This window comes from Schistosoma haematobium, chromosome 6 (genome assembly GCF_000699445.3).
Source record: "Schistosoma haematobium chromosome 6, whole genome shotgun sequence".
NCBI lineage: Eukaryota > Metazoa > Platyhelminthes > Trematoda > Strigeidida > Schistosomatidae > Schistosoma > Schistosoma haematobium.
In genome coordinates, this window is record NC_067201.1 from 9,958,983 (window position 1) to 9,984,700 (window position 25,718).

The 25,718-nt window shown below is 36.8% G+C and overlaps 2 protein-coding genes across 3 annotated transcripts; one reads left to right on the forward strand and one right to left on the reverse strand.

The window, feature by feature from the left end:
* The first annotated feature begins 371 nt into the window (after positions 1-371).
* Positions 372-15,657, forward strand: MS3_00008478 (uncharacterized protein). Its single transcript, XM_051216818.1, has 8 exons — positions 372-574; positions 3,999-5,564; positions 6,471-6,629; positions 8,315-8,660; positions 11,715-12,217; positions 13,857-14,032; positions 14,119-14,314; positions 15,435-15,657. The coding sequence occupies exons 2-8, from the start codon at positions 5,526-5,528 to the stop codon at positions 15,489-15,491; spliced, it is 1,476 nt and encodes a 491-aa protein (XP_051065433.1). The 5' UTR covers positions 372-574; positions 3,999-5,525; the 3' UTR covers positions 15,492-15,657.
* Positions 15,658-15,849: 192 nt separating this feature from the next.
* MS3_00008480 (uncharacterized protein) lies at positions 15,850-17,936 on the reverse strand. 2 transcript variants are annotated; one of them, XM_051216819.1, is made up of 4 exons: positions 17,671-17,936; positions 17,457-17,636; positions 17,284-17,424; positions 15,850-16,215 (listed from the first exon to the last, which is right to left on the reverse strand). In XM_051216819.1, the coding sequence occupies exons 1-4, from the start codon at positions 17,839-17,841 to the stop codon at positions 16,156-16,158; spliced, it is 552 nt and encodes a 183-aa protein (XP_051065434.1). In that variant the 5' UTR covers positions 17,842-17,936; the 3' UTR covers positions 15,850-16,155. The 2 variants fall into 2 exon arrangements, with proteins under 2 accessions (XP_051065434.1, XP_051065435.1); XM_051216820.1 differs by having other exon boundaries at positions 15,850-17,246.
* Positions 17,937-25,718: the final 7,782 nt, after the last annotated feature.

A 25,718-nucleotide genomic window follows, 5' to 3' on the forward strand; every position in this document is an offset into this window, starting at 1 on the left:
AATAAAATGGGCTGTAGGCCTTCGGTTCTTATTACACAAATCTGAATCTGAAGCCTGAACAGGTTGAAGGATGACACAGGTATTCAGTGTTTGACAACGCTTCTACCAGTAACACCTTCTAATATGATTCGTTCCCACCCAGAGAAATCGAAAGACAGAGTCGAGGAGATCGGAAGAGTATATGTGGCGATAACCAATATATCGGAATTCTCTGATCTAATCTGGCTAGCGATTGCGGTTAATGTTGAGCACGGCGTTACCACACGTGATCTGGTGCGGATGCCTGACCGAGCGCCTTCAGCTAGATGAGTCCACTAAAACATATGGTCAGCATCCAATGTCGAAAACTTACAGGGCTATTTATTTTGGGGATTTATTTACCGCTACAAGGTCACATCAACCTAATTGCTGCCATTGCTCACTTGTAACTAGGATCTTAAAAACATAATTTACGTACGATAACAAGTAAAAGTGATATGAATTGCTGTCCTTATTAATGAAGACTGGTTTATTTGTTGCGTAGACGTTTAGTTGCAGTATTTACACCTTCAGGCGTGAATCGCGGTTTCTTGGAGTAAGTTCTGTTAATGTCTGTTAATTTCCTTACTAAAAGTATACACGTTAAAAGTGGTCCATTGTTGCTAGATTCGGAGGCATATTAGGCGACAGCTTCTTTTATTCCGTCTGGAACCATCTGAATCTGTCAATCTCTTTGTTACTGGTCCTCGTTGGAATCATGTGTATGGATGATCTGAAACTAATTAGTTTCACCATGTAGGCTAACAATTAACTGTTAGCCTACATGGTGTTCGGTCATAAAATAGTTTGGGATGAAAAGAATTTAGCCAGTAGTGATAATTAGTTCCAACTTGGGTTACAATCTTTGTGTATGGATTATTGGGGTTTCCATCGCGAACTGATCCAAGAATATAATGGACGACGAAATCTGGTCCGTCCATATAACTTACTCCTGCCTCAATTCGTTTCTGAAAGTGTATACCGATTCGGCTGGTACTACTTGTTCGAGTAGGGTGTCTCAGACGCTGATCACTTGGTAAGGAAAACGAAATCCCACCTTATGTCTATTCGGTCTCTGTTTTTGAACATTTTTGCGAATGCCTCGAGAATAGCCTTGAGAGAAACAAAAATATAAAGCAGTTTAACACCCGAGTCGAAATTTAAAACATCAAATCCGCTTTCGTAAATCTTACTAGTCTATCAGTATGCTTTAAGGCCTACCCAGAACACCTAAAATAGGCTCTAAATGCATAATGGTAAAACCAGATTTCTTACCCTCTAAGCATGCAGTCTCATCACTTCGTTTGATTCCCATAGGTAGTCCTTACCATCATTGGCTTCTTGAGTTTTATACTTTGTTTTTTTCTGCCGCAAACTGACACTGTTTGGCTTTGAAATGAGAGTTTTTATTATAAATGTAAAATAATAAGGCCTTTAATAAGTATGAAGACCCACTCAACAGGCCTGTGTAGACCTGTTATTAAACAGCATTTGTCGTAACTCTTGAGATGAAGCAAATACTTTTAAGAAACACCGTATTACAATCGATAAAACTTAATCTGTGTAGAGGAATATTCGGTTAAAGCAATTGTTACAGACTTGAAGATTCAGTGGTATTAATCACCTGGATTGTGAAAAAGTCTAGTCGTTAGATTACTGGTTTGAAGTAGGAATGGCTAAACACACTATTACCCAGTCAATTTTGACACATTTGACAATGGCACTGCGAGATTACACTGTCTCCAGCGTTATGGCAGATCAAATCTATCTTGACATGTGTAACAACGTGCAGTCAGCTTACTGGACAATCGCCGAGCAATCAATAGCATCAGATATCGATAAAAATATGATTAGTGAAGTAGTTGGATGCGTCGACAACTTCACTTATCTTGGAAGTCTGATCAGCTCTAATGGATTGGTGTCTGGCGGAATCTTTGGACAGATTCAGAAAGCTTGTTTAGCTTTCGTCAACTTACGTCATCTATGGCGAAGGCGAGATATCCGTCTATCAATTAAGGGAAAAGTATACTGCGCGGCAGTTCGTTCTGTTCTACTTTACGGCTGCGAAACGTGGCCATGAAGAGTAGAAGATACTCGTAAGCTACTAGTATTTGACCACAGATGCCTTAGAAATATTGCTCGCATCTTCTGGGGTCACTGGGTAAGTAATAGTGAGGTTGGACGCAGGGTATTAGGGAATGATGGTAAATCAGTTGATGAGGTTGTGAATCTTCATCGACTGAGATGGTTGGGCCACATGTTGCGTATGCCTAGACACCGATTACCACGACGCGGAATGCTGACTAGTGTTGGGGATGGTTAAAAGAGAGTTAGGGGCGGCCAAACCAAAACGTGTCAGCAGTGCTTAAAGTCACTAACTTCTAGTGTGAGCCATGTTGGTAGATGCAGACTACTTGGTTGGGTTCGCGTGACTATCGTAACCAATGATTGGAGACTGGGTGACATGGCTCATGGCTGACTGACCTTCGCCAAGGTCACCTATAGATGCAGTCCCATGGTAGCCAGTGACCAGCAGTTGGTTCATATGCCATTTGTTCCCTCAGGACCCTGAAGCCCATATGCACCATTGGTTTGGAATCAGAGTTTTCCAACTCCCCTAGGTGGACTCTCCATATCCACCAACACTGTTAAAGCGCCAGACATTCGCTTTTCGTCCTCTCAATTCCGTAAACAACACCCCCGCCACGAGAAGGCAGTGAGTAGGACTTCCCTGGCAGAGGCTGTATACGCGTGACCATGTGAGAGCATTCCGAGAGGGAGAGCGGACTCTCTCCACTCTCGGCCGTACCAGGGCATTTGGGGGCATGTGGAATGTGTAACAGTCATAAGCCTTCGTCATATTTAATGTCGATAACCATCATGACATAATTAAGCAAAATTAAAAGTTACAATTAGTTGTATTTATAGCTTGAAGATGGCAATCAAGGAATGTGGAACGCTTTTACTTATGGTAATGTGTAGCCAATATGTACCTTTCTCATTACTTTCTCTAGGAAGTGTCTTCAAGTAACACGAACACATGTGTAAACTATTCTTGCATATGGTTGCATCAAATGACTAGTCTGATGCGTTTACATCATGTCCCTAAGGAGCATTTAAAATATATTTCGTGAAACTAGTATTTATGTTGTCCATAGTTAACATGCCATATCTACCGAAAAGAAACCTTGAGTGATATTTAGTTATTCTTTATTTGATCTAACGTTAAGCCTCAACACTGACAAATATAACTCTACATTTTCTTGCTCTGTATAAAGCTTATTTTTACTTATAAATTGAAAATTTTTAAACAGCAATACTAAAATATTTTTCGAAATGCTGCTTCACAATCCTCTAGTTTTTGCCTAAGGTGTTTAATTAATTGAGTTTCAGAAGCGTCGTTTAACAAGACTCTTGTCTTTTTTTCGAGCTAATCGGATATACATGTAGAAAATAGGTGTTAAATCATTGAAAAATTACCAAAAATAATCAGAAGCATTCGAATAATAAATGAAAAAGTTTATAAAAATGGAGCGATATTACTTGATATGATAAAACAAGGATTATTAAAGGACTCCAATTATTGGATATAACAGTCTTTAACTGGGAGGGCGTTGTTTCAAAGCTGCCGAAATTTTCCTAGTATTTTATAAAATGGATATTTTTTTCACTTAGCAAAATGATCAAAAGTTATCAAGGAATTAAGCTTCGAATAGTTTCGGACGTAATAAGAAATAGTTGTTTATACGATAAATCCCAAAAATAACTTTTTATTCTACTTGAAAAAAAAGGTTGGTGAATAGGGTAATAGTTAGCACTTACGACTTACAGAATTAGGAGGGGCCCTAAGACCGTGAAAAATTTAAGAAGTAGAACGTGACTCTTTCGTACACAGGTTAGGTTTAAAGCGGTGAGTTGCTATAGCTTCAGCTGTGCATAAATTCTTTACCCAAACTTTCGAACTACTTTTAAATTTGTAGATAATCTTGAATGTCGATTCTCGCAATTGCACGTGACGAGGATTAACCATATGTTCAAGGATTGAGCCGCTGAATGATTTGCATCCCTCTTTAGGTAGCTATACAACATAATGCTCGGATATTTGTTTGTTGTGTGCACACTTTGTATGGCCAGTATAAACTCCTCCACAAAAACAAGTAAACTGAAAAATGCACGTTGAGGTAGCCCAAAGCGGAGGTTTGTCTTTTACACTTAACCGAATGAAGTTCTTACTGGAGAAAAGAATTCGGAGATCCGCCGAATAGTGTCTCTTAGGGATCTGGATAGTCTGTTTATCTCCGCAACCGTATCTTCTTTGTTCATAAATAATACTTTCTTTAAGCCTATGAGAGTACTTTTAACTTGGCATTTTGATTCCAGGATATTATCAATGAACTTGGTCTCAAACCATCTTCCTGAAGTATTTTTCGAATTTTATTCAGCTCACCCTCGATTGCGTCTTCCGTGTGTATTCGTTTTGTTCTTGAGGATAGAGGACAAATTAGATTTCTGTTCCTACTCAACAGCACCCAACTCTGGAAATTTTTATGCTGCTCATTCCAGGGTGGCTTTATGAATATCGATAATCGTAGAGATCCATATGGTTTTCGTCTCAGTAAAACACCAAGAAAATAAAGTTCCGAATCCGAACGAGGTTTTATTTTGAACGTGATTGGATAGTGCAGTTATTGAAATCTTTTAGTACCTTATTATGGTCACTTTTCGTCACAAATGATGAATAGATTACCCATACATATTTTATAAAAACAAAATTTTCTCGATCGTGGTTCGAACGATAGTGTCCTCTATCACGAAATCAAAAGACTTGATTTCATGAATCCAACAACCAAAGTCAATGTATTGGAAAAAAAGTGATATCGTTAAACCACTTCTCTGTTCACGAAACAATTTATTTTTTATACGATCATACTGACCATGAAAAAGTCAACATCAAAGTTGCAAATACTACCTAAAAGATCTACTACTAGACAAATAGATAATGTTGCATTGGAATCATTGGGTCCTCTTGTAACAGACTGTTTTTCGGCCAACCTACAGAACATTGTCCTTCGAGCAACAAGCGATAAGTCTTATTTTACTAAATAATGCAATATCCATTTCACGTTTTACTTAAAAACTTTCGGCAACTAGTTATTCTGAATCAACGCCCCCCTTGTTTGTAGACTGTTATATCCAACGATGCCATACTACTTCATTTTTATGAACTTTCCTACTTGATACTTGTGGTTATCGTTGGTAAATTTGTTTTCTTTTATTGTTGACTAATACATGTAAAAGATTACCCTTAAATATGATTGTAAAGCTCAATAAAATTGATATAATTGAAAAGAGTTTTCTTCGCTAAAACATCTTCATTCTTTTTTATTAGTCAGTGGGTTTCGTTTTTATTCAGTATTTGTTTATCAACATATTTCATATTTGACTAAATGCATAATTACAATTACAGAAGCTATTTTTCAGAATAAAATGACATTCAACCAGTTTAGATGTCTACATACCCGTTGAATATGATGTTGCAACACTTGGTAAGTCTGGTATAAATCTGCGTGTCACTACTTTGTAAGATTCCAATAATAATTTAGCTTAATCCTTAGAATTCTCATTATTTAAAAAATACCTATGTATAAGAATGTTACTGGTGCTCTAATGTCTTGATTACTGATTTTGTCATTTGTTCGATTGATAGTTTGTGTGTGTGTTGATTACTCTTGTCTTTGCGAAACGAAATGTATTCTAGTTGTTTAATAGATAGAAAATAAAACGTATGGTCTAATACAACTGCATCGTTTAGGTAGTATCCTGCATTCTACAGTAGTATCTCAAGGTAAACATAAGATGTTAAGCAGAACGGAAGTCATCAACCGATAGATTGATCAAAAGCTAAAGATGTATGTAGAGATGCCCTTGTTTTATTAGGTCACTTGAGAATGATAACCACTAATATCAGTTATCTCGTGAACCTCAACTTATCAACCACCTACATTTCTCTAATATAATTTAAACTGGCTACTGGGATTCCTCCACTTTCCTCATTCAGCTACTATTCCATTCAAAATATTAATTTTCGTTAAGAAGTAGCTTTCCCATCAGCGTTCTTCATTTTTTGTTTCCAATTCTCTTGACCGATTTTCTTTCATTATCTAAGACCTGTAACTTCGACAGCATGTAGACAAAGGATCTATCACACCTAAATGAATGATTTCTCAAAGATATTACTGAACAAGTATGAATATTCATAGTATTTGTATTTGTTGGACGTTCGACATTCATTTCTTGAGCGATTTGCAATCGCTGACAGCAGTTCACAATAAAATTAGACCGAAATAAACTAAAAAATTGCGGTTTTTATTAATTTGATTCTCAATTATCTATATCTAACGTAAAATCATTGTTATTAAATCAATTGTGTTTTGTTTTTGTTCCCTCACTAGCTAACTTACGTACGTTCATTTTGCTCAATTCGATATGTAGTTAAATTTTTACCAACCGGTTCGTTGGCTCCGAGATTAAATATTTATAGTCATGTATTATTAAGTAAAAATGCAAAACAGTATGATGATTGTGCGTGTTCGTCATCAGATTCCAATGTGGTAAGCTCATTTATTATTATTTTATTTTTATTTGAACTTATTATGTTTATTTTTCATGTACAAAATTATGTACACTTTATATTTGGTAAGTATATTCGGTTTTTTATTATTAATGAGAACAGGTCCTTCCTGTGTTTATTAAACCTAGCTTTGCTCATGTTTAATGACTGGCGGAGTTTCATCATCGCCATCTTCAAAGGACCACTAAAATGATATCCGGTGGAAAGATCATGGTAGTAATGTAACCCGGCAATTTGTTTGGATGCAATTAGTGTCATCGTCTTGAAACACCAGCCTTGGTGAAATGGGAATGTTTCGTAAATATCATCCCAGTGGCTTCTGTATTAAGAATTAATCACCGACTCTAGGGCAGAATAGAAATAGAGGTGGTTAGTTAATGAAATGACACCGTGGTTTGAAAGGTAGTTCTGTAAGACTGATATCTTAGTCTCCCTCAATGTTTTATCACTTTTCACTAATGTCACCCCTCTTGTGGAACCATTTGTCTTATCCACAAGTACATCAGTAGCGCTATGTTAAACATTAAAATATAATAAATAGATAAACAATTACATGGGCATGGCTCATGCTCTAAGTGTGTAGAATATCGATTCCCTATCTAGAAGTATTATCATAGAGAGATGTATCTGCTCGAAATCGTTTGCAATGGCGCATGTGCATCCACTCTTTGTGTTCTCCCAAATTCTAATCTTCTGAATTCTTCATGTCCCTTTTTTTCTCTTTCCAAGTTTATTTCTCTGGATTATACTCCCTGAATAACATCTTCAGACCCTAAAGTTTCCGATTACTGCTTATACTCTTACTACTTCTACCACTACGGGATTTGAATCGACAACTGCATCTCTGTTCTAATGTGGTATGGCAACTCGAACTGATGTACGTACGTACGAAGTTTTACGTTGTTACTGACTGTATCTGCAGTGTACATTTTACGTTTAACGATACAATTTGCAAGGATCTTCCCCTATATCTCTTAATACTTAATTAATTTATGAATAGCCCCCAAATGCCCTGGTACGGCCGAGAGTGGGGAGAGTCCGCTCTCCCTCTCGAAATGCTCTCACATGGCCACGCGTATATAGCCTCTGCCAGGGAAGTCCTATTCACTGCCTTCTCGTGGCGGGGGTGTTGTTTACAAAAATGAGAGGACGAAAAGCGAATGTCCGGCGCTTTAACCGGATTCCAAACCAATGGTGCACATGGGCTCCAGTATCCTGCGGGAACAAATGGCGTATGAACCAATCGTTGGTCACCGGCTACCATGGGACTGCATCTCCTTACGATGCTCCACTGCCTTATGGATCAGACCTTCAGGTCGAAGACTCGGGGAGTGGCCCCCTAAGAAAACAACCTGCTTCGGTTTGGGTACCCGGGCAGTATCATAGCCCTCACACATATCGAATGAGATTTGCGTGGCACATATGTATTTGGTGCCTCATTGTACCGATTTTTATATGTTAAAATAAATTAATAATAAATAAATTTATGAATAAGAGATCAGTATTGTTAACAGTAAATTATAAAATGGATCTTAATAAGAATTCCTTTGGATAGGAATTCGATTCTCTAGTAGTTATTAAAAAATTTTGATAATTTCATTATTTAATGATCACAATAATTAATCTATTTTTTTGTTATTTATTCTACATGTTATTTTATTTTAGTTATATACTTCAAGTTATACAGATCTTATTAACAGTAATGATGATAATTATGACGAACAAAATCGGAATTCATGTCTAACTTCACCCTGTTATAATGACAATCGAAATACTGTTTTAAATTCATTTTCTATTTCTAATTCACGTAAAAGTTTTAAAAATGATCAAGAGTCTAATATTCCAGTGTATTATGTTGATTCATTCTCCAATACATATACTAGTTTCCCAAATTCTGAAATAAAATCTTTAAAAAACAATACTGGTGATAATGATAGTCAGAAATTAATTATGAAATCATCAAACAAATTACAGTACAATAATTATAGATATCGTCGAAAAAATAAAAGAGGTATGTGAGTTTATCTTTTGTATATTTTCGGTAAATTGAATGTAAAATTTTGCGTACTGTAGCAAAAATAAGTTTATGGTGGTAGATGGTTAGAGCTGATCGACAGGAACTTCTAGCTTAGGCCTTGTGCTAGTCGATACTTATTAGCAAGATGTAAGTTGAATCTTAAGGGAATCTTACAGAGCGAATCAGTTCCCGCAAGATTTTAGGTACACCTTGCTTACGAGGGTCAATCATCATCTCGGGTATCCTACAGATTAGTTCCAACCACTTAACATCTCAGTTTAGTGGACAAATTGTTCATATACCAGCACTAAAAGAGGACTTGAAAAACATGACATTGGCCACTACTACTCAGTAGTCAGCAAATGCTACAATAGTTTAGTAGTTATATCTCATAATACTAAAAAATTAAACAACTCAAGTTTGAATCCCGCATAAAGCATCAATTCTCTCAGGATTGCTAACAAGTGTAAAGTAGCACGAAGCGTAGATTGAGCAATGTTTCCTGCCGATTTTTTCCAAATATTTAACATTATCAGCATAGTGCAGGTGTTTTTAGGTCATTTAGACTGATGACTACATTGCAACATGGAATGCGACCAGCATTGAAGGATTAGGCAAACATGGGATTGGTCATAGCTCCGTGACTGATCATTCGTAAAGATCTTTTTTGCACACGTACTGTAACACATATCAGTGTTAATTACATTAAAGTGCAACTACTATGTCATTAGCTTATACGATTGTCGCGAACTACGATTGTCAATTTAGATACTCTGACTTATACGACCAACTAATGACGCATACATCAGCACGAGCAGCCTAGAGTTCTTATTGGTTCTTTTTCTGCCTAGTCCTGCCTGTTAGGTCCAGAACATCAATATCAGCCTTCACTAACCGAATCATGTACTTCAAACATAATGGGTTTATGTACAAACCAACCAGATCACATCATACTATAAATAGAAAATAACAATTATACAAGATCAAGCCCAAAGTGGCTGTAATTGTGAGAGATTGTTACTAATAAATTGGGAATATCTCAAAAATAGTAAGTCGTATGATAATAGTCAATAGGTCAAACTAAAGTTTATAATGAATACACATATAATATAGTTACTTAATAGTCATACAATAAGAATATACGTATAACATTAGTCCATCGATAGATCCCATTAGTTACCTTTCAATATTCTCGTCGGGATATAACAGTAACATACACTCATCGTTTCCATAAAATGTTATGTTCATAGTAAGTGTTGTCTACTTAGAATCACTTGTACAACCAGCCTTAGTAATTCATGTCACGATCATAAGAATATGAAATATTTGAAGTGTTGCTGGATTATGACATTCATCTGTTAGATAATCTTATCTATTGAACTAATCACGGAAGTATACATCTTATTAATTTGCTTGTATAGCACAAACATTTCGGTAAAACAGATTTTAGATTCACTGACATCAACATACTCGAGGTCAGTTAGAGTCAAAAGATTATTTTCGCTTCTTAAAATGTTAATGTATGAATATATCTAGAAATAATTAATGATTCTACAATAAATAACAATTAACTTAAATTAAAACTCACATTCATTATGGTTAAACTCATCAACACCAATCAACTCTTAGCATGGGCAAGCACAATGATAACCTGTTCAATATGGTTGGACAGGTAAAAAATTTGTTTACAATTAACAAATAAAGCACAAAAACAAAGTTACACTATGAAAGAAGACTAGTTACACATTAGTAATAGAGTTGTTAGTCACAAATCTCACCGAAGGAATGCGCTACACAGCGTAAAATAACAATGTCTGTAAGAAAATAGAAAGAGATCAAGATCAAGTAATCAGTTTTATAAGTCGACGAAAGTGATATTTGATTTTAAAAAATCAGTTCATTTGGAATCCAAACAAAACAAATTTCGTTCAATCAGTAAAAAATCCTTTTATAAAGAATATAAAAGAAAACTAAAGTGGGTCCTCCACTGCATTTTTTCCGAATCATTTCTGAAAACGTCTCATGTTATTGAGTTACATGATTCCTGCGACCCACCCCTTCCAATTAGGCACTTGTACTAAACCAAAAGATCTCAGTCCTATACAAATTTCTCTTCTACACCATGTCACCATATCCATTTCGAGTGACATCTGTCCATGTTATTTCGTTGTTTAATGAAATTCATTCTCACAAAATGGGGTTCTGGAGGCTGTTGAATTTTATCGAAATCATGAAACCATCCAAGTTAGACCATCATTGAAAACCTGGGAGCACTGGTTGGGCGCCCACGTGCAGAGTTGTGGATGCACACTACTGGAACGAAACGACCGTTCAGTGCTTCCAGGTTTTTAATGGTGGCCTAACATTGATCGGTTCATGATTTCAATGAAACTTAACAATCTTATGGGGAAAATGCTGTTCATTTATTTTTACAATTGATTTCTTTTATGTTGCATACGATAAAATTTTAAAACAAAATTACTCTTCCATCGATATAATAGGTGATTGATATCAGTCACTTTTCAATAAATAACACGTAGATTCTAAGAAAAAACATGCACTCTAAACAATGGAGTTTTGAATTACTATAATTGTAGTAGTAAGAACAAAAACAGTGAATACAGTTATAAAAAAGACGCATTTATCAGAAATAAAACTCATGATTTGGTAGAAGATAAACAGTGAATACATCTGTGATATTGCTACCGATTTCAAGCTGTATTATAGCTGAAGTCTCGAAACTCTATCCATTGTGATCATCATATGGACCTAAAACAGAAAGTCAACACCTTCGTACGACTCAAACCCGACTACTGATCAATGGCTTTATGAACACTGATAATACATCCGTTTTTGGCTTGACTTCTTCCAACTTGTTCTTATGTGCAAACAACCACCACTGCACGTATTTGAGTTGACAGTTGAATATTTGGATTTGCCAGACTTTTCAATTGTCGTAAGCATGTTTATTTTTACTATTGGTGAGTAGTGACTTACTAATCGTAAACGTTTTTTCTTCATGCTGAAAAACATTTTTTTCTCAAATAGGAAAGCGCTTTAGAGATTCTACCAAAAATAATGGCAAACTGTATGATAATAATAATAGTACTTCAGACACTACAAACACCTCTGATGAACATTTTCATTCATCATCTAGATCAAATCGTATTTCACAATTGGAAGCTGAACTTTCTCGTTTAAGATCACAAATTGCTCAATTAATTTTAGCTCAAGAATTAGGTAAATCAAGCACGTCTGACGTAGATCGAGATCGTTTTCTTCATCGTCCAGATGCAGATGGTGAGAGTGATACTGCCACTACTACTGCTGCCATCGCTGCCACAGGATCACCTAGTCTGATGCAACATGATAAAACAAAGTTTTACAACAATCTGTCAGAATTTCCTATTCCTTCAGTTAGTTCAACTTCAACATCATTAATACTACCTCCACCGCCACCACCACCACCGCTCATGATTTCTTCACCTGCACTACAAGGAGGTAGTAGTAATTGGAGAGAACAATTGCAAGCAAAGCTAAGAAGTAAAAAGGTATAGTTGAAAGGAATTTAGTCCTGCCTATGTATGTCATTTTTCATTCACAGCTAGGAACATTTTTCATGATTAATCGTTGGTTTTTTTCGGTTAGACCAAATGACAAGGTTTATTGCTGTATACATCACATTTCATGCTAAAATTTTGAGTAGACTTTGAGCATAAAATTGTCCTTTTTAATTATTTCTCATGAGTATTTCCTTAAGATTACAATGTATTTGATGATGAACCTTTTTTCTACCATCTGTCGGAAAAGGTACTCATTATCGTGTGTGTGAAAGAGAGAGAGGATATCAAATAATTATTGCATTGGATTGTTTCCTTTCCATACACATATTCAGACATTTTTTATATTTAACCATGTTTTTTATTACTTATTTATTTAAACACATAAACATTGGTTCAGAGAGGTACCTATATATATATATATATATATATATATATATATATATATATATATATATATATATATGCGCCACACAAATCAATGAATTTTCGTCGGCTGGGATACTTCCAGGGTTCCCAAACCAAAGTAGGTGGTTTCCTAAGTGACTCACTCCCAAGAGGTCTGATCCACAAGGCAGTAGAACAACGTTAGGAGATGCAGTCTTACGACAGCTAGTGACCGAGAATAGGTCCATAATCCATTTGTTCCCTCAGGATCTTGGGGCCCATGTACACCATTGGTTCTGAATAAGAGTTTTCCAACTGCTCTAGCTGGTCTTCCGTGACCATCAACCCAGCTTAAGCGTCGAATATTCACTTCGGAAACAATTAAATTCTCTGTTTAATATTATGAATTTCTCAGGGAGAAGTAGCTATATATTCTTGGATTTTAACATTCCCGAATCTGTTATCACATTTAATACTGGTAAAAGTCTGTTTACATTCATAAATCACTGAGTAGTTGTCATGGTCATATTTGTTTAGTCTTTAATATTGATAAACCTCTGTTGATTTATAGGTTACTAGTCTAAGTGATCCAACATCTTGTGCACTATATTTTAGTTTAACCTTCAGAAGACACTGTTCGATATAGGTTTTTGTGGTAGTTGCCATTTACCAACAAAATGAAACTGCCAATCTCCAAGGAAGTGATTATTCCTAGTGAGTTGGAACACGAGTCTCCACGTTTCAGTCTTAGGCGTTGCCACTGATTTATTTGGACAGTGATCCATCTCCTGGAATACTGAGATATTTACATTAGTTGATCATTGAATATTGGTCTTTATTCTTTTAATCTTTCCTAATTGTAGTTGACTATTGATTATGCATATAATTTGTATTTTGGATGAATAATTTAACATGTAATTATTCTTTTATATTTGTTCAACTACTAATGTACTTCTTATTAGTAGTTCAGTGAATGCTATTTGTCTTTATACGATCAAATTTCTGTTGAACTACTGATGAGTTGCTATCCGGAGAATTTCATTTTTGGTATAATGATGGTGATTAATCGACGTTCAGTAAAGTAAATTATGAATTTACAGCTGTGGGTTCACACTAATACGTGGACTACTTGGAATGAATACCAAATCTATGAACATGAGAAAAACTTTTATTTTCTTATTTATTCTTCTTAATTTAGGAGAAATTGTTCAGTTATAAAATAACTTTGTATATCTTTTTTTAGAATAATTCCACGGATAAAACATCTACACCAATAAAAAGTAATTTGTCGACGTCACAAAATCCCGCCGATATGTCACAAGTATTGAAAGAATTACAAAGTGGATCTATTAAACTACGTTCAATACCAAGATCACCTGGTGGTACACCGATAAAACAAAAACAGTCTCCCACAATCAGGTGAGGATGTTTCGTTTATGTGGTGAGAGCGAATTTTCATCGCAGTTCTATTACCATTAATTGTGTTCATTTGTTTTTTGCTCTAGTGGCTCTGATCCATGTGCAATTATCGCTCGAGCACTACACTCTAAATTTTCACATCTTCGTTCTATAATGGACAATTCTATTAGTGATGAAGAAAAGAACTGTCAGTCGAATATTCATCTTGACTCTGGTTTAGGACCTGGATGTGAAGATATTTGGTCACCCAAACGTAAACCCAACGGTTCTCCCCATTCATTGGTATGTCATTTCTTTTGTCATACTGATTCTATCGAAGGGATAGTGAACGTACATCACATCTAATATATATTGGAAATCTTAAAGTCTAACATTCGAACGAACACAATATGATTATTAATGGACGATACTAATGACCTGAGGCCGAGGAAGATACTACAAAGTAGAGGTCACTTCAGAGCCGACATACCATTCTATTTCTTAATATACAGACGGCTATTTCGCTAGTGCTTCTTTTGGAGAAATTCTGGAGGAAAAGTGGTAGTATCATGCAATCTAACTACTAAGCAGTTAACTGTGCTATTCTGTACACTGCCATCCAGCATTATCAACATGATCACGGTTGTAAAGGTTTTCTCTGAGTAAATTGTCTAGGCTACGATAATGCACCTTCGTCAAGGCGATATAGCTCAGAATCGATCACAATGGCGTAGGTGTATGAACTCTCTGTCTTCCCTTAAACCGTGAGATTAAAATTGCTCTGTATCTTTCTTTATACGAACTAATTCTTTCTTCCTATATAATATCCTTGTATGCAATCTCTCCTTTATATATTACCACCACTGAATTAACTACTATGAACCCGGTGTTCATCTTGTTGTGTTAACGAGGTATGGCAACTTGTACCGACATATATATATTCCTGGTCCTACGTTGTAGCCGACTGACCTTCGCCAAGGTCACCTATAGAATATTACTCGTAGTGACGTTGGGACAATACGGAAATATCATTGTCTACATCGTCCTCTTCATATCAGCTAATGTATTAAGTACTCAAATGATTGTATGCGACTCAACACGTAGGGAACAACCCAGATATGCCATTAATACTTAACAAGAATATCACATAGTTGATAGCCATTTATGTTAACCTTCCCATTAATCAGTTCGCAACATACTGAAGTAAAGCTGGGATGTCGTGCACGGTTTTAGCAGTAATATATATAATTCTAATTTAACCATGTGCTACTTTCATTGACTAGTTTTTCACAGTGGGTAGAGTCAAGGTGGGACCATCCGTAGGTGTTTAAAGTGAGGATACTCCAACAAATAAATCCCATATGCCTCTTATATTCGGTTTAATGTGTATGTAATACTAACATTTCAATTCGTTCTTTTTCAGATTTTTGGCCAGCACATTCTCCGCCCAGTCAATCGACGTACAGACAAGACCAATTAAAACATCCAACTCGGATTCCTACGATGTACTAATTGGATGCTATGACTTTCACAATAGTTATTATTTTACAGATCCTGATTATATACCCTATCATACCTTGCCTACTCTTTCGGAAAAACTATGAGCATTGAAATAAATTGCTCTGCTTCATATGTTTTGACTTGTTAGTAATGTACTCAGACATTTTTGTTTAGAAAACTCACATCGGTGATGTTTATTGCTCAGACACCAATGCATCTAGTATATTTATCTCTTTGTCCTTTAGAATTAAATGCACTGAATGCGTTATGCTTACAAAAAACATCAGTAGAGTCACTGGTAAGGTTTGACCATGAACTGAGTCGAGACAATATCAAAGCTAGCAAATATCGTATATTTTGTGTTGAGGTTTCCATGATAAGGTATTGAATACAAAAAGTACTACGATTACCATCATTACATGACAGTAACCACTGTTTTCGTTAGAACATTGGTGGCGGATTGCACGGAACATCGAATTCGTCTTTGTCTTCGTACTAACCAGCCAAAAAAGTATAGGAAATCACATTTATATCACTCTACGTTTATTAATTGGGGTTTAAGGTATACAGAACATCTTTTCAAAAGAGTGGGATGTGATATTTAATATAAAATATTAAGGAGCGGATAGGTATTTTTGAACATTTTATTCCATGCTGCTGTCGTTAATCGACCGGCGAGGTCGCACAGACTCGACTTTCTCTATCTGGAAAAAAACAAATCTGCTTAGTAAGGCAGAAAGTAAGAAGTCAACTTAATTGTCATTAAGAGGAATATGTAACAAGAATAACAAACAGTCCGAGTACCTCAAGGTTAAAAATATCATAAGTACTACCTCTAGGAACAAGTTTATACGCAGGACATGTAAATAAGTGTGCGCATTTCACATGAAGCAGTTATTAAGTGCGCTTTGAATGCTTTAAGCAACAAAAATAAACAACCACAATTTGTAACTAATCAGCACAAAACGAATCAGAGTGGAGTGAGTGGTTACGTTGGTTTTAGCTACTTAGGAAAAGGCAGAATCTTTATGGCAAACAATAAGTACATTCGGTCTGATTAATAAATAGTATTTTGGAGGACAGAATTCGTTAGAGATTAAAGGTAGGGAACAGTAAAACAACCGTTCTGAACCACACACACTGCCCTTTGTGTTATCTCCCGAAGAGGCTATGAGTCTAATCAGGACTCCGAAATCGTCATCATATGACTTGGTTTATTTTGAAGGGTCGACGTTAATAACAACAGTTATCCTATGAACTGACAACTAAGTATTACCTCGTAGATAGTGTGCATTTTCTCACTTCGGAGGTTTCTTATAACCTTTCTGAATGTGAAAATCAAGCGAAGGCCAGCCAGTAAAAAGCAATATACATGATAGGATAGGAATAGCCTTTTACAAATAGATTTGGTCCATGTCGTAAATCAAAGGAACAATACGTTGCGAAAAATTACTTGGGTGAGGATTCACAGTGCGGTGGACATTTATGCCTAAGAAGTAAATGATTAGTTTACACATACTAGGCTTGATGTTAGTTAACTGGGTTTGCTGTGGCACCTGTAATCAAACTCGGTGTCACTGAGGAACGTTGAAGCTGATTAAGACGCTATCATGAGGCTTGACTATACCGTTTTATATGCGTTGGTATTGTAGTAGGTTTCGCCAGTGAAAATAATTACTAATGCGTGTCACCTTAAGATCCCCAGAATTCTAAACCCACTTAAAAAATGACAAGGCTATGAGGAATATATAAACACATAACTATGGATCTACCTCCAGCTGGCACTGATGAACTATATTTTGTAGGTGAGAACGTCTGTTGTTTTCCTTATTGGACATATCGTCGTTGATCTGACGAAGCAGGATACTTTGTGGGGAAGCACGGGCATCCGCAAGTTGTTTTGCTTTCTCAATCTAAAAGACAACTTATAACGATTCTTTTTTACTTCTTTCTTGTTCCTATTAACTATCTTGTCGATAATCTGTTGCCGCCTAGACGACTTCTGTGCCAAATCCTCCGTGAGATTCTCCATTAATTCATTTGATCGATTTACGAGCTTCTCTTTCTCTTGTTCACATTTAGACTTAGCTAAATGGACATGTTGCTCATTTCGATTTATAGTTTCCTGAAAGATTATATATCCCTATTCTTCAACTTACAGCCAGAACGTTAGATCGTCTTTCCCGAGCTTTCTCTAGCCTTTCATTTAAGTCAGAATCATTCCGAACATAATTCGGAGATGAAAGCAGGCGTAACGCCCTAGGAGACTGGATCTCGTCTCGTATTGGTATTTCAAACGACACACTACAATTCAAATTGTTTGTCCCCATCAGTAAAATACAATTTTGATCCCAGCAGACTAGTTTTAAGCGCGGTAATATTTACCGTGTCAAACAACAAATTCACCTTGAGATTTGTAATTCTAAGATTGCAGACTTTCTCTAAATATACCGCTGTCCTTGTCATCTAATATCTTAAAATAAGTACATAGGACAGTTACCTATGCAATTCCAGAATTATAGTGTTCAGCAGAACCAGGGTGGCCTAGAACATAGATATTTTTACTCTTTCTTCAGATGTATGGGAGATGAGCTGATTTTGATATAAAGAAATAATTTTGGGCCTGATACATCCTTTTTTATAAACCAATAGATTAGAACAGAAGAAGTGTCAAAAGCTGAGAACGAATAAAATCATCGTGGTATACGGATTTTCCCAAAAAACTTATTACTCGAAGAAGGAGCATCCCCACATGTAATTGACTTGTTCAAATGAAGACCAGAGTCTAACATAATATGGATTGAAAGGGGCTAACACAGGCCTTCGGTTTTCTGTTCTCAGCGTACAAATGTAAAAACAAATATGTCTAATCACTTGATTCTCTTCTTAACACTAACTATCCTAACATTTCATGCCATTTGTTTTTCTCTCTTACTTGGTTGTGGACAAAGTGAATGAGGTTTTTGACTATGAGCCACAATGTGGATTGTTGTATCATGTTCATTTCTAGCCGAGATAATGCGTCCACCTCCCGTATGTCTCGGCCTATGATATGATATCCATTGGCTTTAGCTTTTGATTCATTGGTTAGTGATTTATGATCCATATAAACCATGAATTCTCTGCCTTCAGATATATGTTGAAAACGCCTAATAGCTAGGTGTAGTACGAGTCCGCGTCTATGGGGAGAGTATCTCGTCCCTGCTTGAGTGAGTCGTTTTGAGAAGAACGCGATCGGTTTCCAGGCGTTTTCAACCAGTTAGTTAATAATACTGCCTACTACTTTGTCCGAAACATCCACCATCAAAGTGAGAGTGTAATAGGAATTAGGATACATCAACGTAGATGCTTGAGCTGGCTTTTCTAGCTGTTTAACGGCCTTAGAAGTCAGTTTAAATTCTTTTGATTTTCTTTTTAAAGGAGTCTGTCAGACGTTGCAACAGTTATGTATGACTAAGTATGAATCTACTGTAAAAGTTAACTAAACCCTGGACTCTTCTAAGTCGTATGAGAGAACTTGATATTATGTATGTCTAATGGTGTCCATCTCTTCTTCGATAGCTGTATTCCCTTTTGGGCTTACTGTGCAAAGTTTGAACATTAAAAACATATTTTGACGTGTATTCACCCCATCTTCATCCAGACGTCTCAACACTGCTCTCATGTGTTGTTTGTGTGATATTAAATCTGGACTGGTAATCAACAAATCGTCTATATGCACCTGTTCAAAAGACATATTTCTATCTTTAACATGAAACAAGAGACTGTTCAGGCACCTCATCTCAGTCGTTGCGACTTGGGGAGGGGTTATTTTTTCCCGTATTCATAGGAGCCTGTTTAGATCAGGTGTATGTTGACTTAATCTGGTTGATTTAAAACCAAACTTCCAGTGATACCAAAAGAACCATCCAGATTGTCTGAACGTTTGTGGCCTACTATGTAACATGGATCTTGGTGGTTTTGATGACCTGTTTCGGTAACTCACTTGCATTTTGGTGACAGTCTCTGTGGGACTTTTAACACACGCAATGCGTTCAGCTGGGATCGGTCCTTTTGATCATTCCTGATTTTGTGTATGATGTATCGTACGTGGAACTCTTGAATAGGCCAGTTCCATTGAATCCACCAGACATCGAAGCAACACTCCCAAACGTTCTCATAGATATTACTCCACCAAAAAACGAAGAAATTAGGATTGCCATCAGACAAATGAAGAGCAGGAAAGCACTAGGACCTGCCAATATACCATCTGAAACACTGAAGTCAGATACAGAAGTGACAGCAAACATTCTTCACATTCTATTCAAGAAGATTTGGGAGGAAGATCAAGTTCCGATGGACTGGAAAAGAGGACACCTTATCAAGATTCCAAAGAAAGACAAGTATGAGAATTACGGAGGCATCACACTAAAAACAGTACCAGGAAAAGTCCTCAGTAGAATCGGGTGAGAGATTCAATAAACGCACAACTTCAGAATCAACAGGCTGGATTCCGTGAGGATCGGTCGTGCACAGATCCCTGTTGAACGACCAATGGAATGGAACTCAGTATACATCAACCACCTTGGTTATGAGAAAGCATTTGACAGCGTGGATAGAAGAACACTATCTAACCTTCTTTGACACTGTGGTGTGCCTGAGATCGTGAACATCATACGCAATTTATAGGACGAACTACACTGCAAACTCGTTCACGGAGGTCAGCTGACAGATGCATTTTGGGTGAGGACCGGAATCAGACAAAGTTGCCTACTCTCCCTCCTCCTCTGTCTCCTGGTGGTTGACGGGATAATGAAGACATGTACATCTGAGAAGAATCACGGAATACAATGGACAGCTTGGACGCGACTAGACGATTTGAACTTTGCAGATGACCTAACCCTCCTATCTCCTACACACCAACAAATGCTGGACAAAATAAATGGTTTAGTAGCAGCCTCTGCATCAGTAGGCCTCAACACACACAAGGGAAAAACCAAGACCCTCAAGTACATCATGGAGAACACGAACCCAGTAATACTTAATGGAGAAACTGCTAAGAATAGGGAAGTTTCACGTATTTGGGTAGCATCATCGATGAACAAGGGGGATTTGAAGCATAAGTAAAGCAAGGATTAGCAAACCAAGTATAGCACTTTCACAGTTGAGGAACACATGGAACTCGAAACAACTGACAATAAATATTATAGTCAGAATCTGTAATACGAGCGTCCAGTCAATTAGTTCTACTGTGCAGAGCTGAAACTAGGAGAACAGCCACAAACAACCTCAAAAATATTCAAGTAATTATATACAATTATCTGCGCAAGATACTCAATATCTGTTGGCTTGATACCTCAAGCAACAATCTACTGGAAATCACCAAACCGCATCATGAGGTAAGCCCCAACATGGAATGCTGAAGAGAAACGAAAAAGAGGAGGGCCAAATAACATACCGCTGAAAACTAGGGGCAGACGTAAAAAGGATGAATATCAACTGGAAAAAGCTGGAAAGAATTTATCAGGACAGAGTTAGATGGAGAATGCTGATGGTTGGCCCATGCTCCTCCACGGGGGTTGACATAAGTAATTAAGTGCCGCACGTGATCGTTCTGGCTGACCTCTTTCAATTATTCTGTTTGCAATACGTACAAAGTTGTGGACGTTTTTGGAAGCCGAAGGTAGGTGGACAGATCGTGAATCTTGGTACGAAATTCCCGCAGATTTAATGTTGCGCCTCGTAAATAATGCTCCAGCCGAGCAAACCGCAATTCGAGGTTACTACAAACCAGTTCTGGGGGTCGAATTTTCGTATTCATCACAGTGTCTATCACCGCCGGTGACAAATTGCACTCATCCTCCAGAATTTCAGTTTGGATTGAGTATGCCATGTTGTATATGATGTTGAATTGGTTTCACTTCTTACTAAGTAATCCTATTACAAGCAAAACTGGACAGTTCGTTACAAGCGAAGCCTGCTCATGGGCCTACAAAATCAATAAAAATAAAAATGAGTTGAAATGGCTTTGACAAAAAAGGGAGATAGCCATTTCTGTATCAGAATACTGTTTTCAGTACTATGTTTTAAGGCTTCGCATATTCCCATACTTTCAGCTTCTTTTTGAACTACTTTCATTTATACAGTTTTCTTTAATCTATTAGAATGCTCTTGCTTGAAAAGTACCTTGATAATAGAAAATTAGACCAAGTACTCATACATTCATTATTCCACCACGAATGACTCAATTTTAACAGGCATGAACATTGTATGCTTTGCTTCTCGTCCTCTCTATTACTTACCGTGTCTCTCAGCCCCCTAGAGATATGCCACCAAAAACGCATATGCAACGGGTGATTTCTTCCTGCGCCATCATTATTGCCTCAGATATTCCAGAGAGATATAAGGTCACGGTTTATAGAAGCTCTCAAACTCACATGGATTTATTCCCGACTATCAGTTTCTCGTTGCAACGCAACCTCTATAAAGCGCGGCAAATGTCATATTGATAATATGGATCTTACTAGTATTATTTGCATTCATGTGTGAGAAGCGCTGCCCATCCCCATAATTTTATGGTCTCTGGACCTTATAAAATATCAAACTAACTGAGACCCACCACACCGAAGACTGTATCTTCCGTAACAATTTGACCTTGTTGGTAAGCCGGCATGCCTCATGTAACAGACTGCAGTTTGAGAACAAGTTGTTTTTATCATGATTATGAATGTGTTAATGTGACGTAAACCGGTTGAAACAATGATCCTTAAACAAATATTTTGCCATGAAGACAATATATGTGAAAATATGTATGAAAATTAATTTAAGGCTAGTCAGAACGCTTAATTTTTGACTAGGAAATTAGGCAAAACGGAAATTAATTATTTTTGTGTGTCAGTAGATACCTCCGTTCTGTCGACAGAAGAGGCCGTAACAGTGGTCGAATATTTTTTATCCTAATCACGAACCGGATAGTTGAGGCACGAGTTTGTTTTTCTAAAACACACGGTTTCTATAATCAATATAAAGCGATAGGAAACATAGGGCCTGAATAAAATAAGAATTAAAATGATTGGTATCTCTGAGATGTTTTGGCCAACTATCAACCCATTAACTTTAGTTATTAGAGGTTTGATAGTCACTTGTCTGGTTACTATAAAGGGAATCGCTCTATGCGGTCTCATTTTATTCATCAGTACTAGCTAGTATATTACACTTTCGGGTTACTTTCGGATTAGGATTTACTTTCTTTCTAAATTTATTGGAGCCCTTGAGAAATGGAAAACAGAAGCAGAAATTTCGTTTTCCCTGTTTGTTTTATTTTGGAAGACTGGTGTACATCAGTGTATTTAAAGACTAAAACAAAATAATTTGATTTTCTGTGAGTAAATTTCCGGCTAATGGCAACATCGGCAACGGTTGAGGCGAGTATTACTTGCGCTTTAATGGTCTGATTTACGGCAATCGACATGACTCGTTTTAATGTTATTCGGGAACGAGCAGAAAATATCTTCGTTCTTCCAAATTTCAAAATAATATGTCATCTCGGTGGTCAGTAAATTGTCTAACAGTCATTTGAATTACACAATTACGAACGATCCACCCTCCCAGGGATCCCATCCGTTGTAGAAGCTCGTTTATTTCATCCTCCCTTAAATCCACTATAACCTGATCACATACTTGGCTCCCTTCTGGCCATCCGTTAATTAATGTGTCGCTCAGATGAGCTGTCACTGTCTCGTAATTTAGCTATGATCTGTGAATAATTATCGACCGACAGAATACCAATACAAACCATTTTAACCAAGATCCACGTATCTTTGCAGAAGATGAATTTTGATACCGACAAACAAATGCCAATACTGACAGATTGGTTGACGGTGCAAGAGTAAATCAAAATACCACTCGTTATGAAGATATTTACTTGAAACTAATTAAATCGGTAGACAAAACAGTCATACAGGATTTAAAATCTTGAAGGATTGCTTACAAGATTCCCATTAGATGAAGACGCAGACCGAAGGAGAAAGTACAACATCCAACAGTTTGTGGTATTGGTTCCTAACCACACAATCTTTGAAGCGGAGCGTATAATTACTAAGATTTTCATTCAATGATAAACACTTAAAGACAGTTAGAAAATGATGAACGTGGGAATAATTTATTAGTATGACATGTCTCGGCCATGCAGGTGTGGCCCTTTTGTGTAACTTGTTCCTATTCGTATGAAATATAATCGATACGTCCTTGATCTATCCACCCTAATAATATACAGAAGATAAGTTGTATCGATTTAGATTAAGTCATTGAACGATAGGCTAGCTGGTTTAGTCTGGAGGTTAGAAATGTGTGAAACTAGCTACTTGGGGTAGAGAAGAAAACTATACTATCACTTGATTGATTGACGAACGAGAGAAAGAGAAGAACAGTCAAATGGAACACTGCTTGATTTATTCCCTATTCCGATTCACATAGGCTTAAATGATACGTGAATAAATAGATAACCATCATGACCAAAACGTACGAACGGTTGAAACAATACAATCACGCACAAAATGGGCGTCAGGGTAGAACAACAGAGTACCAGAGGTTGCACTTAAATTACAATGGCTTCGGAACAGAAAAGGGAATGGCAGTGAATCACACATCAAATGAAATCTTGTCGCTTACAGTATAAACTAGGGACAAAACTAAATGTTATTGTTATATAAGTTTTGAATTAAGTGGAATAATGTCCCGAAAAATAGCTTCCATTTTTTGTTACGGCGCTGTTTCCCTGTTCACATTGTTATTAGTTTATCTCCAGACTAAGTGTGTTCTTCAAATGTGCTAAGCATCATATTGCTGATTGACGATAGGACGAGTCAGTGTAGAAAATGATGTTACCTCCAATTAAGATCGTATAGATTAGGCGGTCACATCATGGAAAATCTACAATTTTGGGACTAGGTCTATTATTATAGTGACAAAGATAAATGTTCCAATATAGAATTGGGCCATAAATCTACAAGTTCAGTTAAGTGTAATAAAGCACGTGAGGCAAGATTGCGAAAGTATGACTCTATAATCTTATTCGAACCTCTGATATTACGTAAAACAGTAGAAACAGAAGGCGTAGATGTTTCTGAAAAGTTCACATACTACTTCTCAGTCTGTAGACTGGGTCATGGATCATGGTTGGGTAGGAGGTTAGAAACATGAGTTCATATATTGCTTTGTAGAGAAATATTACATTGTTCTTTAGCCAACGGTACCACAAAGGTTCTAAGTAGATGCACTCGGCAGCAGTCAGTCACGATATGACCGTAAGATCAAGAAAAGTTGAAAATATAAGCTAGAAGTTGGCAGAATAAGATGTCGGATATATTACGATCCCATAGTGAACTCAGAAGGAACAGACGTAGTGGAAGCTAACAGTATACGGTCACTGGAAGTTAGTCAGGTTTATAATTCAGGAAGATATCCCCCCAAACACTTCAAGGAAGACACACTACGAGGTGAACATTTAAATAAATAGAAACCGGGTATTTACCAATTTCTACTGGAAACAGGAAAGACCCATTCTGCTACAGACCATTTGCACCACTCTCTATATTATTATTATTATTATTATTAATGGCTTTATTCAATATTATATTTTGGTACAATATAGAATTCTCAGCACAGAGTATTTCAACAAGTTACTTATGCAAACAAAAATAGTAACAAAGACAAAAAAAAAGTTTTAAAAAAAATATCTGAAAAACAGTACAACATTCAAAATTAAAGTCATGTTAAGAATGCAGGTTATTGGCTAGATTAACTCTAACAACCTGTTCGTCACAGAGTATATTTGCTAGATAAGGTATTATAGAACTACTAGTCAATGATCAGGTGAGAGGAGGTTTGAACAAAAACGTCGTCTTCCGTGAAGTCGGACAGAGGTTTGAATAAGCAGGCCCTGAGCATCCAATAATCTTATTGCACTGCACGCCTAGACGACCTGCAGTAGCCAAATAACACAGACCCAAGTTATTTTTTTCCAACTTCGCAAAAGCTTCTAAAATGGTATCTCATACCCAGAAAACCGGACATTTCGGAGCAAGGCAAGGTGCACGCGGCCTGGAGTCTCAACATCGGAAGTTTCATAAGGGACCATCTTGGTTCCGCTCGTCTATCTGATCTTCGGCGGAACTAATCTATGAAGACGATGTGAAGAACTGGAGGCCCACAAGGAATGGAAAGGATT